Source organism: Crocuta crocuta, unplaced genomic scaffold, assembly GCF_008692635.1.
Source record: "Crocuta crocuta isolate KB4526 unplaced genomic scaffold, BGI_CrCroc_1.0 scaffold1173, whole genome shotgun sequence".
In the NCBI taxonomy this organism is placed as follows: domain Eukaryota; kingdom Metazoa; phylum Chordata; class Mammalia; order Carnivora; family Hyaenidae; genus Crocuta; species Crocuta crocuta.
In genome coordinates this window covers 740,076-753,202 of record NW_027532276.1, presented here as the reverse complement: position 1 = coordinate 753,202, position 13,127 = coordinate 740,076, and the positions used below count along the sequence as shown (strand labels likewise).

The window sequence follows — 13,127 nt, the reverse complement described above, 5'->3', positions numbered from 1 at the left end:
ACAAATAACAGATGTTTTAAATAATTGTGGCAAATTCTATCCTTTTAAAAGTACTTGCATATTTAAAACATTTTATTAAGGTGTTGAAAGGGAAAAAAAAGTTTTACAGTCAAAGATTTACTGACATGATTATCAATGCTTTCAATCAGAGTCAAACAAATCTTAAAATACGCATTGAGACTTCATTATTGTCCATCTTAATCTCCTTTCATCTGAAATTCAGAAGTCATGTGTCCACTTTAGGGAAGATTTATATATGAAAAAGTTTATTAGAAAAATAAACAACTTTAAATTTTACAATATTTTCCACTTCCAAAATTCTTATATATAAAGCAGATGTGCCTTACGGTTTAAACATAATCTGATTTACAAAATCTCATTTAGTCCTAAAGATACAAAAACACAAATGGTGAATGTTGGTAACTATTAGGAAGTTCAATGTATAATTTTGTTAAAAACACCATTTGTTGCAGGTACCTAATGCAGCAATATTTACTGAAAAGTATAAATGACTTTCACTGAAATTTACTGTACTTGATAATTACCCAAATCAACATTATCAAATCAAAACGTAGATTAAGTTGTGTGGTTTAGGTAAAATTTTTCCAAAACTTTTATCAGCCATACCAGGAACTGACAAATTTTTCCTTAAAAGGTCAGAAAGTAAATATTTGAGGTTTCCAGGCTGTAAGTTCTCACTACTCAACTGTGCTACTACAGGGAGAAAGCAGGCACAGACAATACGCACATGAGTGGCTATCCCTGTGGGCTGCAGTTTGCCTGCTGCTGAACTGGACAATGGATTTTGAGTAAGAGACTGATTATTTCAGGTGCCGTATTACAAATATGTCATATATGGGGGTTAGGAGGAACAATATAAATGAGTAAACATCACTAAATAAACTATTATGAGTTAAAAATTTCACTTATTTCCCAATCTTAATTGCATGTGTGTATATATACAAGTTATAAAACTACTTCAATTCTGTACTCTTTTTGGTGTGTTAATATCAGACCAAAGTCAGATAAGCAGCAAAGTACCATGAGTGATTGAGTACTCACAGGCTAGCTAGCTAATCAATAACCATGAAATTAGGTTTTGAAAATATTTCCACACAATGAAAAAATTAATTTATTTGCTGTGCCCCTAAAGAAAATGAGATGTATATTTCAGATGTCGTTTTAAAAATTCAACTGAATTGTTACAATTTTGAAGCTAAATGTGATTTGCTTTGTTTTATTAGAAAAAATACTCAGGCAAGGTCTACAATCATCGGTCAATTAAGAATGACTTACAAGAACATGAGGCAATAAAATAAAAAATACAGGTACAAACTATATATCTGAAACACTTCTATTTGGCAATTTTATAACAAATCAAACTTTTAAAAGAACAAAGGAGATCGCAGATTACTTTGTAGATACAGAATAAAGCAATTGATGAAGTGCTTAAGCAAAAGAAAACAAAAAAAGTAAAACACACTGCTTTTCTTTTTAAAAAATAAAATCACATTTGCTACAGATCAAATGGATAATACCCTTATTAAACAACCATTCCAGAATGTCTTATAGTAGCAGTGCTTTTATTTGCACTTCATTTAATTTTATATGACTCATTTCATGTATATAGCTCTTTACCCCACTGTTAACGAATAAAGTCTCCCATAATTTTTATTATTTTTAAAAATTTTTAAAGTAAATGAGAAATGATTTATGTATCATGGAACCTTTCCCATTTTGGAACCAAAGGCTTAATTCTATATTTTTGTCTATTCTTTTCTTTAAAAAATTTAGTGTAAAAACTGCTGGTTTTTATATCACTGTAGTATAGTGAAAACTCCTCAATCAGGAGTATTTTCTGCAGTTTGACTGCATATAACCACATATACTTTACAATATGTCCTTCCAACAGTAAGGAAATAATTGATTTCACGGTCACTGTCAGAAATGAGTGCCATAATTCTATTATGGGTATAGGTCCTCCCTCAAAGACTTTCTGGAAGGATGTTCAATGTGTTTTGTTCTTATAGATATTAACAGTAGTACATAGTCCCTTAAGTCTGCAAAGACATTTATTGTTAAAGAAGGTGCTTTATTAACAATTCCTCTGGCAGCACTAGTGAATTACAATATCCTTCAATATTATTTCTACCCATAATATATACATTTAACTTTCATGCCTCTAGAAAAACATCTACAGTACATTTCATAATATAAAAATATATTACAAATCTGCTGAATTATTTACAAGCAATGTTCTATTATCTCTATGCAACATTTGTTTGATACAATACTAACAAGTTACACATATTTCCATTTCTGTAAGGTAAAAAAAATCCATATGGCTTCTTGCTTACCAAGCAAGAAAGTGATTTTATTTTCCTTTTCAAAACCAACTTTGGTGCATAAAGGATTCAGTTTGAAGATACTTTAAAAAAAAAAAAAAATTTTTTTTTTACGTTAAGAAAAAACACCTCATAAACCAAAGGCGAAATTTCCTCAGGAAAAAAAAAAAATTAGAGGCTTATATAGGTTAAAATGAAAATATGAGGATTATTCAAATAATTTGAAATAGAGGTTTTTCAAAAACCGTTAACAGATTAGTTATATAGGTAAATATTAACATACTGTACTCCATGAGAAAACCCTAGTCCTGAAAAGGGAGCCACCAGACATACTGCAACACTCTTTAACAGAAATTTTCAGCCCTAATTCGATAGACGAATTTTTAGTTGATTGCAAATGTCGTTCACTGTTTGCTTAAATACAAATTGAACACTTTTCTTATCAGAGTTCTGCAAAAGAACACAAATGGCAACCAATCACATCTATTTATCATAATTGAAAGGTAAATTATCTCTTGATAATTTTCATTGGCTAAGTATTTCCTAATATGACTTCAAATCAATAGACACTGTCAAGACAAATATCCTTACAGTGCTTTTGGTATTTTTAAGGGCACATGTTGTAATTGTTTTTCTTTCCAATATAAACTACTGTAATTGCTAAAGGGAAAAAAAAAAAAGCAGCTTAAAGCAGCAAGCATGCAAAGCCTTTAAGAAGCTGTTCCACTAAGTTGCCAGAAGAGTGTTTGCTCAGTCTCCCACAGTACCATTCCATGAAAATGTGGATATACAGTAATATATTAATATATTCCACAGAAGAGCCTACTTCATTCACAGAATGTTTACACTAAGCATAAATATTATTCTAAATACCGGATTTAAGAAAAAAAAAAGGAAGGGGGTTATGACTCTAATGTGCAACTTTTACTAAACCCATTGTCAGTGACTAAGACTGCAGGTGTCCCCGCTTGTTTGCTTTTTATGTATTTATTTATTTTTTACCTCTTCAACCTCTTCTGCGGCATTGTTCTAGAAAAAAAGAGGGAATATTCTTTTATTCAACTGAATAAAAAATACATTAAATATTTCAAAAGAAACATTACAAACATTAATAAGATATAGGCAGTGTGATAATTACTAATCATTAAAATTTATTTCCAAAGCATTCATACATTAATGGATGCAAACTGTTATATAATATAGCTTTTTAATAATTCCTTTTTATGTCAGCTAATGTGATTCGAAAAAAGAATATCATGCCTAACACATGCATGTTAGCCAACTAGGACTTTCTTTAAAACTGATGTTTAAATCTTGAATAAACAAGTTTAGTTTCATTTTGAATATATATATAGAAGGTCTGTCATGCTTTCATTTTGAGATGTGTATAAGCTACAAAATATTTCTCTTAAAACAGGTTAGAATAATCGCTGTATTGTTTTTACCTAATTTCACAAGTTCTCCAAATCAAAATCCAGCCCTCGCTCACAGGTTTACACCACAGGAAATGTAGCCAGTTCTATTAATCTGTACCACTTTAAGAAAGATTCCATTCTAATTCCGGAATAGCAGAAGCACGAAGATTTAAACTCAAAATTAAATGTTAAGACTGGAGCGGGGGGCAGTAATAAAGTTAAAGAAAATTAATTCCACAGGTGCATTTAATATCTTAAGAACATCTTCATTACCCAAGAATTAAATCAACTCAGAACTGCAGACTTAACACTTTCCGAAGCATACAATGCAATTCCTACGCTCTTTTGGAGCGTAGTTCTGCACCTCAATGTTTTTTTTTTTTTTAAGTTATTTTCACAAAAATATATCTAAATTGCTTCCTATATACACAAAATAGCAAAAATAAGCTGGTCTGTGAAAAAGACCCTTAGAGGGGGGGAAGTAGAATGCAGGGCAGAAACACAAAAGTTAGTCTGAATCTTATAATTAAGATTCATGCCCCTTTGTCAACTCTCTGCCTAAAGGATGTTTACAACCAATTCTAATAGCAGGGTGGCTCTCCCCAAATATCACTCTTTTAGAATGCTAATTTTAATTACTCCCTTCAAAGAGGAAGCAGAAATAAACCCTAAATTAAGTACCAGTAAATAAAGAATATTCAATTATTTTTCTTATAAAGAAAAAGGTAAATCATGATTTTCCCACAGTTTTGATAGTGGATTTCCGTCAATCTTCTCCCTTACAGTAATTTCACCATTTTTTATGCTAGTTAATTTCTTGATAACACAGTTCCACCCCACAAAAAACAAGTTTTTATTGTACTTATTATTGCATCTGTATTAGAAGATGTTTAAAACAATTTGGGGCGTTGGGGCGCCTGGGTGGCTCAGTCAGTTAAGCATCTAACTCTTGATTTCAGCTCAGGTCATGATCTCATGGTCACGGGATAGAGCTCTGAGGTGAGCTCTGTGCTGGCAGTGTGGAGCCTGTTTGGGATTCTCTCTCCCTCTCTCTGCCCTCTCCTTCCTCTCAAGTTTAATAAACTTAAAAAATAGTAATTTGGGGAGAATAGGGAAAACTTAAGAATCTTGGTACTTCCACAGGGCAAGGTTCATTCATTATGTGAGAATTTCATTCTCAGAAGATATTTTAAATTATAGAAATCCTATTATACTAAATAACCTTCCAAAAAGTTGAGTCATAGAATGAACAGAAATTTCAGAGTGTTTAACTGCTTCAGAATTTGGCACAGGACAGAATCTCTTTATGATAGCTAAAATTCACATTTGGGTATCAATTATTGTATCTTATTCAACCTATCCCTATGCAAAATACATATCAAGTTTTAAAACACAGAAAATTTGCTCATAAAGAGTGCCTTTTAAGTATTTTCCCCACTTTCTGAATCACCCTAGTATACATCATTTGGATGGAGGCAGTGTGGAGTTCAGTCATATCCTATCTGTGTAACTTTAGACAAGCTATTTAAATTCTTGCCTCAGTTTTCCAATCTGTAAAACAGAGATAGTAACACCTACTTCACAGGCTGCTGTGAGGATGAAGTGTATGTAAAGCACCTAGCAAAGTGACTCAGCACATAGTCAGAAATGTTGGTCTCTTCTCCTTCCCCCCCTATACCTTCATAAGCACAGCACACTAAAACAAAGGTCAGATCAGAAAATTATTAGCAATATGAATACTGAACTACCTCTTAAAAACAAACACAACAATATTTAAACTGCTCTAAAAAGTCTGGGTAGAGTAGAAGTTTAAAAAATTCATCATTTATGGTTATTTTAGGGCATTTGCAGCATATTTCCAGGTCCACAAAAGTCTGTTATTATAAAAAGAATTACATACTTAAACAAAAGGCACTTATTTTCAAAATAGTATGTACATTTCAATCTAAGCTATATAAAATACATCTGGAATTAAGTTGGCATACAAACTTTACTAGAATAATTATCCTTCTGGGTTCTACAATTTATAAACCTTTGTGATATAATTTTTATATACAAAGCTCTAGAAAGAAGCTATGTTCATCCTGAAATTCAGGTCAAAATAAGTCCTAACCTTACATCTAAAATTTAAGGAAATTTAAGACTACGATTCAAAAATTAAAACATCAAATCAAGAATTAAATTACCTGTATATGTTTGGATCCAAAAGCAAGGCAGTATCTTTGGGTAGCTTTGATAAATGAACTACTTTAGTTTTTAATTGATGTCGTTCACTTTCATTCACCCACACGTCAGGCAGACTATGAATTAAAAAACAAGTCATCAATGAAATAGCATTAATTTTAAACTTACTCTATCATAGAACTTCACATTACCCAGACTTTTCTGCTAGCGTGACTGAGCCACAGAAGTTAACAAGTTTCTCAGAAGCCAAAGAAATAGCAATGAGATGCAGAGTCCCAGCTAAAAAAAGACAGTGAAATTTCAGGCATGAATTTGGGAATGAATTGGGAATTTTGGTGGCAAAGCTATATCCAAACTTAGAAACATATTATAAAACACTGCCTTGTCTTTTAGTTCACTGAATAAAAGTCATACTTGAGCATGACTTGATGGATAATTTGACAATGAATTTTTTTTTTATTGAGGTATAGCTGACATCCAACGTATATTAGTTTCAGGTATACAACATAGTAGCTCGACAATTCTAGACATTATTCTTTCACCATATCAAATTATTATAGTACTATTGACTATATTCCTTATAGCTAACACCAAGAAATAAGTAGACATTCCAGGAGATTAAACTCTACTTTAAAAAATGCATGTGACCAAAATCCTGAATTCAAAGAAATTTAATTCTACTGAAAAATTCAAACAGAAGCAATTAGATTGATATCTGTACTGATCAACATCCAAAATACTAAAAATACAAAGATATTTGATACTTTAAACTATGTTTATAACCTTAATATAAAAAGAGCTCTTACAAATCAGTATGAAACAGCTGAATATTCATCAGGGAAGACAAAGGATACAAACCAACAATTCATTAATGATAAAAACAGTTTAAAAATTATCTTATTTGTAATCAAAGAAATATAAAATGTAAGAATGATAACAGTCAGTGTTAATAACAAACCAGAGAATAAGTTCTCAAATGTAGTAGGTAGGATTATTGGCACAAACTTTTAGGAAGACAATGCATATTGAAGCCCATTAACATTTTGCATAGTTTGTGTACTGATTGATCTTAATATCTCTTTAAGCGTAGAGAAAAATGGGAGGGCCTGGGGGGCTCAGTTGGTTAAGCATCCAACTTTGGCTCAGGTCATGATCTCTCCGTTTATGGGTTCGAGCCCCGCATCAGGTTCTGTGCTGACAGCTCAGAGCCTGAAGCCTGTTTCCAATTCTGTGTCTCCCTCTCTCTCTGCCCCTCCCTAGCTCGCACTCTGCCTCTCTCTTCTCAAAAATAAAGAAACGTTAAAAAAAATTTTTTTTTAAAAACAATAGAGAAAAATGGGTAACTTTAGTGTTTTAGCAAAAAAGGGAGTTCATGAAATAAATTTTACACAGGCCATTTCAAAATATTTTACAGTAGCATTTCCACAAAATCTGGATGGGGGCATGTGAAAAATATGTTCTATATTAATGGAAGTTTGATAGTCACAGGATTTAAAAAAAGGCTAGATTTCTTTACCAATATACTGTGTATTGTAAACTCCCAAATCTCTTAATTCAGATCACATTAACATCTCCTTAAAATGAAATCTAAGAAACAATATTGTAGAAAAATATTAAGTAACAACGACAAATGTTAATCACATAGTATTACTTTCTGAAAAACTCAAGTATATACAATGAGGGTCCATTTATTTATTTATTCTATTCTTGGTATTTATTGATTTTATCCCAAACTTCTATGATATACTTTTATTACCTTTTCTAAATAGAAAAAATTTTTAATAAAAAGATAAAAGGAGGGGCACCTGGGTGGCTCAGTTGGATTAGCATCCAACTCTTGATTTTGGCTTAGATCATGATCTCACAGTGGGTGGGTTCGCGCCCCACATCGGGCTCTGCACTGCCAGTATGGAGCCTGCTTAGGACTCTTTCTCTCTCTCCCTCACTCTATGCTCTCTCCCCAAAATAAATAAATCAACATTTAAAAAAAAAAAGATAAGAGGAAAATTAGACATGAAAAATCTAATTAAGGAAAATCAAGGCCATAAAAATATAATGCTTTTGGAAAACTAGCTAAATGATTTTTTTTTAATCCCTGTGAACTAGACAACGTTCAGAAACTTTTTAAACAAGTGATTCAAACAAAGGCACGGCTAAAGCTACTTGCATACTGCACGAGCATCATTTAAAAATCGTAAAAATAGGGGCACCTGGGTGGCTCAGTGGGTTAAGCGTCCAACTTCAGCTCAGGTCATGATCTCACAGTTCATGGGTTTAAGCCCTGCACTGGGCTCTGTGCTGACAGCTTAGAGCCTACCTAGAGCCTGCTTCAGATTCTGTGTCTCCCTCTCTCTCTAACCCTCCCCTGCTCGCTCGCTCTTGCACACACACTCTCTCTCTCCCAAAAATAACAAACATTAAAAATTTTTTTAAAAAAAATCATAAAAATAGAGGTGCCTGGGTGGCTCAGTCAGTTAAGTGTCCGACTTTGGGTGAGGTCATGATCTCAGGGTTCATGGGTTCGAGCCACATATGCGGAATCTATGCTGTCAGTACAGAGCCACTTCAGATCTTCTGTCCCCCTCTCTATCTGCCCCTTCTCCACACAAGTACACGTATACTCTCTGTCAAAAATAACATTAAAAAGAAAATAGGAGAACAAACTAAGGGTGGATGGGGGGCGCGGGGGGATAGGTGATGGACACTGAGGACGACACTTGTTTGGATGAGCACTGGGTGTTGTATGTAAGCTAATTTGACAATATATTATATTCTTGAAAAAAAAAGAAAAGGAAAGGAAAAGAAGAGAGGCTCCTGAGTGGCTCAGTCAGTTAAGCATCTGACTTTGGCTCAGGTCATAATTTCACAGTTCAGGAGTTTGAGCCCCATGCCAGGTTCTGTGCTAAGAGCTCAGAACCTGAAGCCTGCTTTGGATTCTGTGTCTCCTCTCTCTGCCCTCTCCTGCTCACACTCTGTCTCTCTCAAAATTAAACATTAAAAAAAATTTTTTTAAGAAATAAGAGAATCTATCAATTATACAGTATTTCAAATACTTACATGTCTTCAGGCATCCAATGAAGCAAAAGCTTTATCTTTCCAGAATCCTCTTTTCTCTTAGCTATTACCTAGTAATGATATAAAAGAGATCATAAAAATGATTTGTAAACATTATTTTAATGCATCAATAAAACCACTTTTGATTCTAATTAAGAATTTTTAAGTGTTCATATCCTGGAGCAGATATTACCACAATATTTTGTTCTGACCTGCTTTATAGTAGCTTCACCTTTGATCATATATTTTCACAGAGAAAAAAGGAGTTGAAGAAACTCTGTATGCCCAAATACTAATAACCATATTACCTTTATTAAGGGACTAAAAATGCTATTTATTCTACTATTAAAGTCTGAAGATTAGCTAGATTACCAATCAACAATCCATTATTAGTTTAAATATTTTTAAAGAATAAAACAATAAAGAAAAAATAACTGCAGAGATGGGAGAAGTCTGTAATTTATATCCAAGATATTTGTTGTCTGCTGGTTGGTTTGTGTTATTTTAAATGACATATCAGCAGTTAGGTTCAATTGTAAGGAATCTACAGATCTAAGTTAAACAGTAGATCAATCTAAATAAAAAGACCTATATAACAGAAAGTGTAAAAAAGGCAATACACTGGTCATTCATTACTAGATTCTGAAAATTAATGTTTAAATAAACTAAAATGGTATTTTGTAACTCTTACAACTTCTATATTAGCAAAATTAGCACTTTAGTGTTCCCATAATCTAAATCTCAGTATTTTTAGCAACTTCAAGCTGCAAACAACTACCTCAAAATATACTGAAGTATATTAAAGTAAAAACAGCACTTTATACAAAAATAAAACAATAATTCCCATTATTTAAAAACCAATAGTTAAGTACTCTAACTCTGGACTTGATAATGAGATTAATTTCAAAGCCCAAAGACAAACCTGAGGATGCTGAAACAAAATACCTCTACAAAAAACGTAAGATATAAAAACAATGGAAACCAACCAAGCACATCAAGTCTACTGACTAGTAACTAGGATTCTGCTGACCTCTTCTGGAGAAGGTCCGGAAGAAAATGTTTCAATTAAAGAAGTGAAAACAAATTAGGCAAACTGCATAACATAGTACCACCTCACACATATATTTTTCTACAAACTGTTTCCTTATCTGTATGGCTATTTCCTGTAACTGCTTATTTGTTTACTAGGATACTTAAAATTGTGGTAAGTATTGGCTATCGGACTGCTAAAAGAAGCGATTCTGTTAACACATATTGCCTCCATCAAAATCTTTCTAGTCATGGAACCGGGGAGAACCCGTCCACCTAATTCCTTTCTTTTCTATTATGTTCAATGACAACCTTTTCCCAGACTGATGTCTCTTCCGTCCACTTTCCTCAGGAAAAAGCATTCCTCAAGATTACACTCATTTTTGTGGCTCTTCCTCAGTCAATGTACTCATGCCTTCCCAAGGTCTTCTGAGATGCAAATCATCCCTATTCCTTAGTTTTTATGGAAAAAAACCCTTGTCATACCTTGTATGACAAACATAGCTATATGTTCTTAAAATCCCTCCAATGTTTTCTACAGCTAAAAAACCTATTTTCATCTTCATAGATGGTTCTGACTCCATAAATTAAAATTTTTCCAGACTCCTAATATCATCACCTTCACTTTTTGATCATGACTCTTCCTCCCATGGTGAACCTAAGGATTTCATCACAAGGAGCTGCTCTAATGAAAGCATGTGAATGTTGGTCCTTCATTTTTTAAAATACAACTGTACTCATCATTGTCACCACTATTCCCTAATATGTAGAGATACTTGCTAGTTACCAAGCCATTATTTCATCAGATTTATTGCCCTTTAAAATCAGTGAGAAGCCCCAAATCTCACTCCTCAGACTTCCTTATTTATACTTGGTTCCAATCTGATTCCTTTAAATACCACTAATATGCTGAAAGCTTCCATATTTGTTATCTGTAGCCATACTTCTCTGGGCTCAAACTCTTACATCCATCTGCCTAAGTTAAAGAGGTAGGAGATTCTCTACTGAATGTATCAAAATTACAACTCTTGATACTCCCCTCTCCCCCAATCTGCTTTCCCCAAAGCCTCTATTAAATAGCCCAACTTCATTATTTTGCCCAGTTGCCTAGGCCAGAAACACTGTGGTCATCCCTTACTTTCAATACCAAACCTGACACCTGATCCATCCATAATGCTGGTCAGTACTCCTTTAAAAAGATATCCAGAGTCTAACCCTTCTCCACATCTAACCATTCTAAGCATCTCCACAGTTAAGTATTCTGGCCTTTTCTCACCTGAGATTAAAAGGTTTGATCTCCCTTTCCCCCATCCTGACCTACATTCTGCTCTCAACAAAGAAACCCAAGTGAGCACATTAAAATCCACATGAGAGAAGAGTTCACCAGAGTAGGGGATGGAGGCAGAGATGGAACTACAAAATTACACTAGAAAACCTTTGACAGATGGGAATGTTCTGTATCTTAACTGTGGCGGTGGTAGTGGTTTCATAGGTAAGTACCATTGTCAAAATTCATAGAACTGTTTACTTTCAATGGGTAAAGTTTATATTTATTATACTTCAATAAAAATTATTATGAAAAAAATCACATCAGATCATGGCTACTCACATTTCTTCAATGGCTTCCCATCACACAAAGAATAAAAGCCACGGTTTTGGTCAAACAAGGTTCTCCCTGCTCCATGACTTAACGTTTACTTTCTCTGCCTTCCTGCATACTTGGCATATTTTCAAACATACTTGGTATATTCCCACTTTGCAATTTTATACTTGATTTTCCCTCTAGCGATGATGTTCATCCCCCTAATAACAATGTTCATACCCTCACTTTCTAAGTTTTTACAATTTTACTATTTCATTTTATTATGTCTCTTCCACTAGACACATTTTATTGTTCTGATTTAACCAGTTTTGTTCCCTGCTGTATCATTAGTACAAAGTAGGTGCTCAGTATTTGAGTGAATGGACAAATGAGTACTAATACCACACTATGGGTCTGGTGACCACATCTTACTTATTGACATTTGAAAAAAACAAACAAACAATTATAGACCAAATCATAAACCTATGTTACCAAACTTCAAGGAGGACTTCAACCATCAATGCTGAACAAGCCCCTGATCTGCTGAATGAACCCCAACAAAATTCTCAGTACAGCCACTTTAACTTTGGTCTTCACAAACTCTATTTTTCCTTTCAATCCCTTCATTCTTATTTAGGTAACTATATTTCCACCTTTTTCAATGTTTATTTTTGAGAGAGAGACAGAGTGAGCAGGGGAGGGTCAGAGAGAGAAGGAGACACAGGCTCCAGGCTCTAAGCTGTCAGCACAGAGCACAACGTGGGGCTTAAATCACGAACCATGAGATCATGACCTGAGCCAAAGTCAGATACTTAACGGCCAGAGACACTCAGCTGCCCCTCCAATGTTGGTTTTTTTTTTTTTAATTCCATTTTCTTTAAAGCCAATGTTCTTTTTTTTTTTTTTTTAACCAATTTTCTTTAAAAGAGAATATGGTTCACCTTTCCTCAAACCCATACTCACACGTCTCATGTGCTCCAATCTCAGGACTCTGGTTCCCTTGTTTTGTGTCTAATCTTCTACCTTTCTTGCCTTTAATTCTGGCAATCATAATCAAAATTGGGAATTTTTCATGGGAAATATACATAGAAGAAAAAGTAAAAATGCAATGCAACAAAACCTCAAGGTTATAGGAGATGCAAAAAATAGATACTCAAACCAGTAGAGAAATTGGTATCAGTACTGATCTTTTTGCATTTTATTCTTATGCATTCTGTTTGACCTAAAAACTAAAACCTAAATTTAGTAGATTTTATATTTCAACAGTCAAAATTAAACAATCTCTTTCTTCAGGGATTCAAACAAGGTCTGATCTAAAATTTACCTTGGGTGCCTGGGGGTCTCAATCGGTTAAGCCTCTGACTCTTGATTATGGCTCAGGTCATGATCTCATGGTTCATGAGATCAAGCCCTGCACTTGATCTCCGTAAGGGCTCCACATTGTATGTGGGACCTGCTTGGGATTCTTTTTCTCCCTTTGTCTCTGTTCCTCTCTTCCTCACTCTCTCTCTTAAATAA

The 13,127-nt window shown here is 33.8% G+C and overlaps 1 protein-coding gene across 1 annotated transcript in view; it reads right to left on the bottom strand.

Moving 5' to 3' along the window:
* Positions 1 to 244: 244 nt before the first annotated feature.
* The window catches only part of AEBP2 (AE binding protein 2), a 74,185-nt gene continuing 61,302 nt past the window's right edge, over positions 245 to 13,127 (bottom strand). The window contains exons 6-9 of the mRNA XM_077778402.1: positions 9,002 to 9,069; positions 5,947 to 6,060; positions 3,348 to 3,374; positions 245 to 2,795 (exon numbers count right to left, since the gene is read on the bottom strand). Of these exons, the coding sequence (XP_077634528.1) occupies positions 2,750 to 2,795; positions 3,348 to 3,374; positions 5,947 to 6,060; positions 9,002 to 9,069 (255 nt within the window). The 3' untranslated portion in view covers positions 245 to 2,749. The remainder of the gene's footprint in view (positions 2,796 to 3,347; positions 3,375 to 5,946; positions 6,061 to 9,001; positions 9,070 to 13,127) is intronic.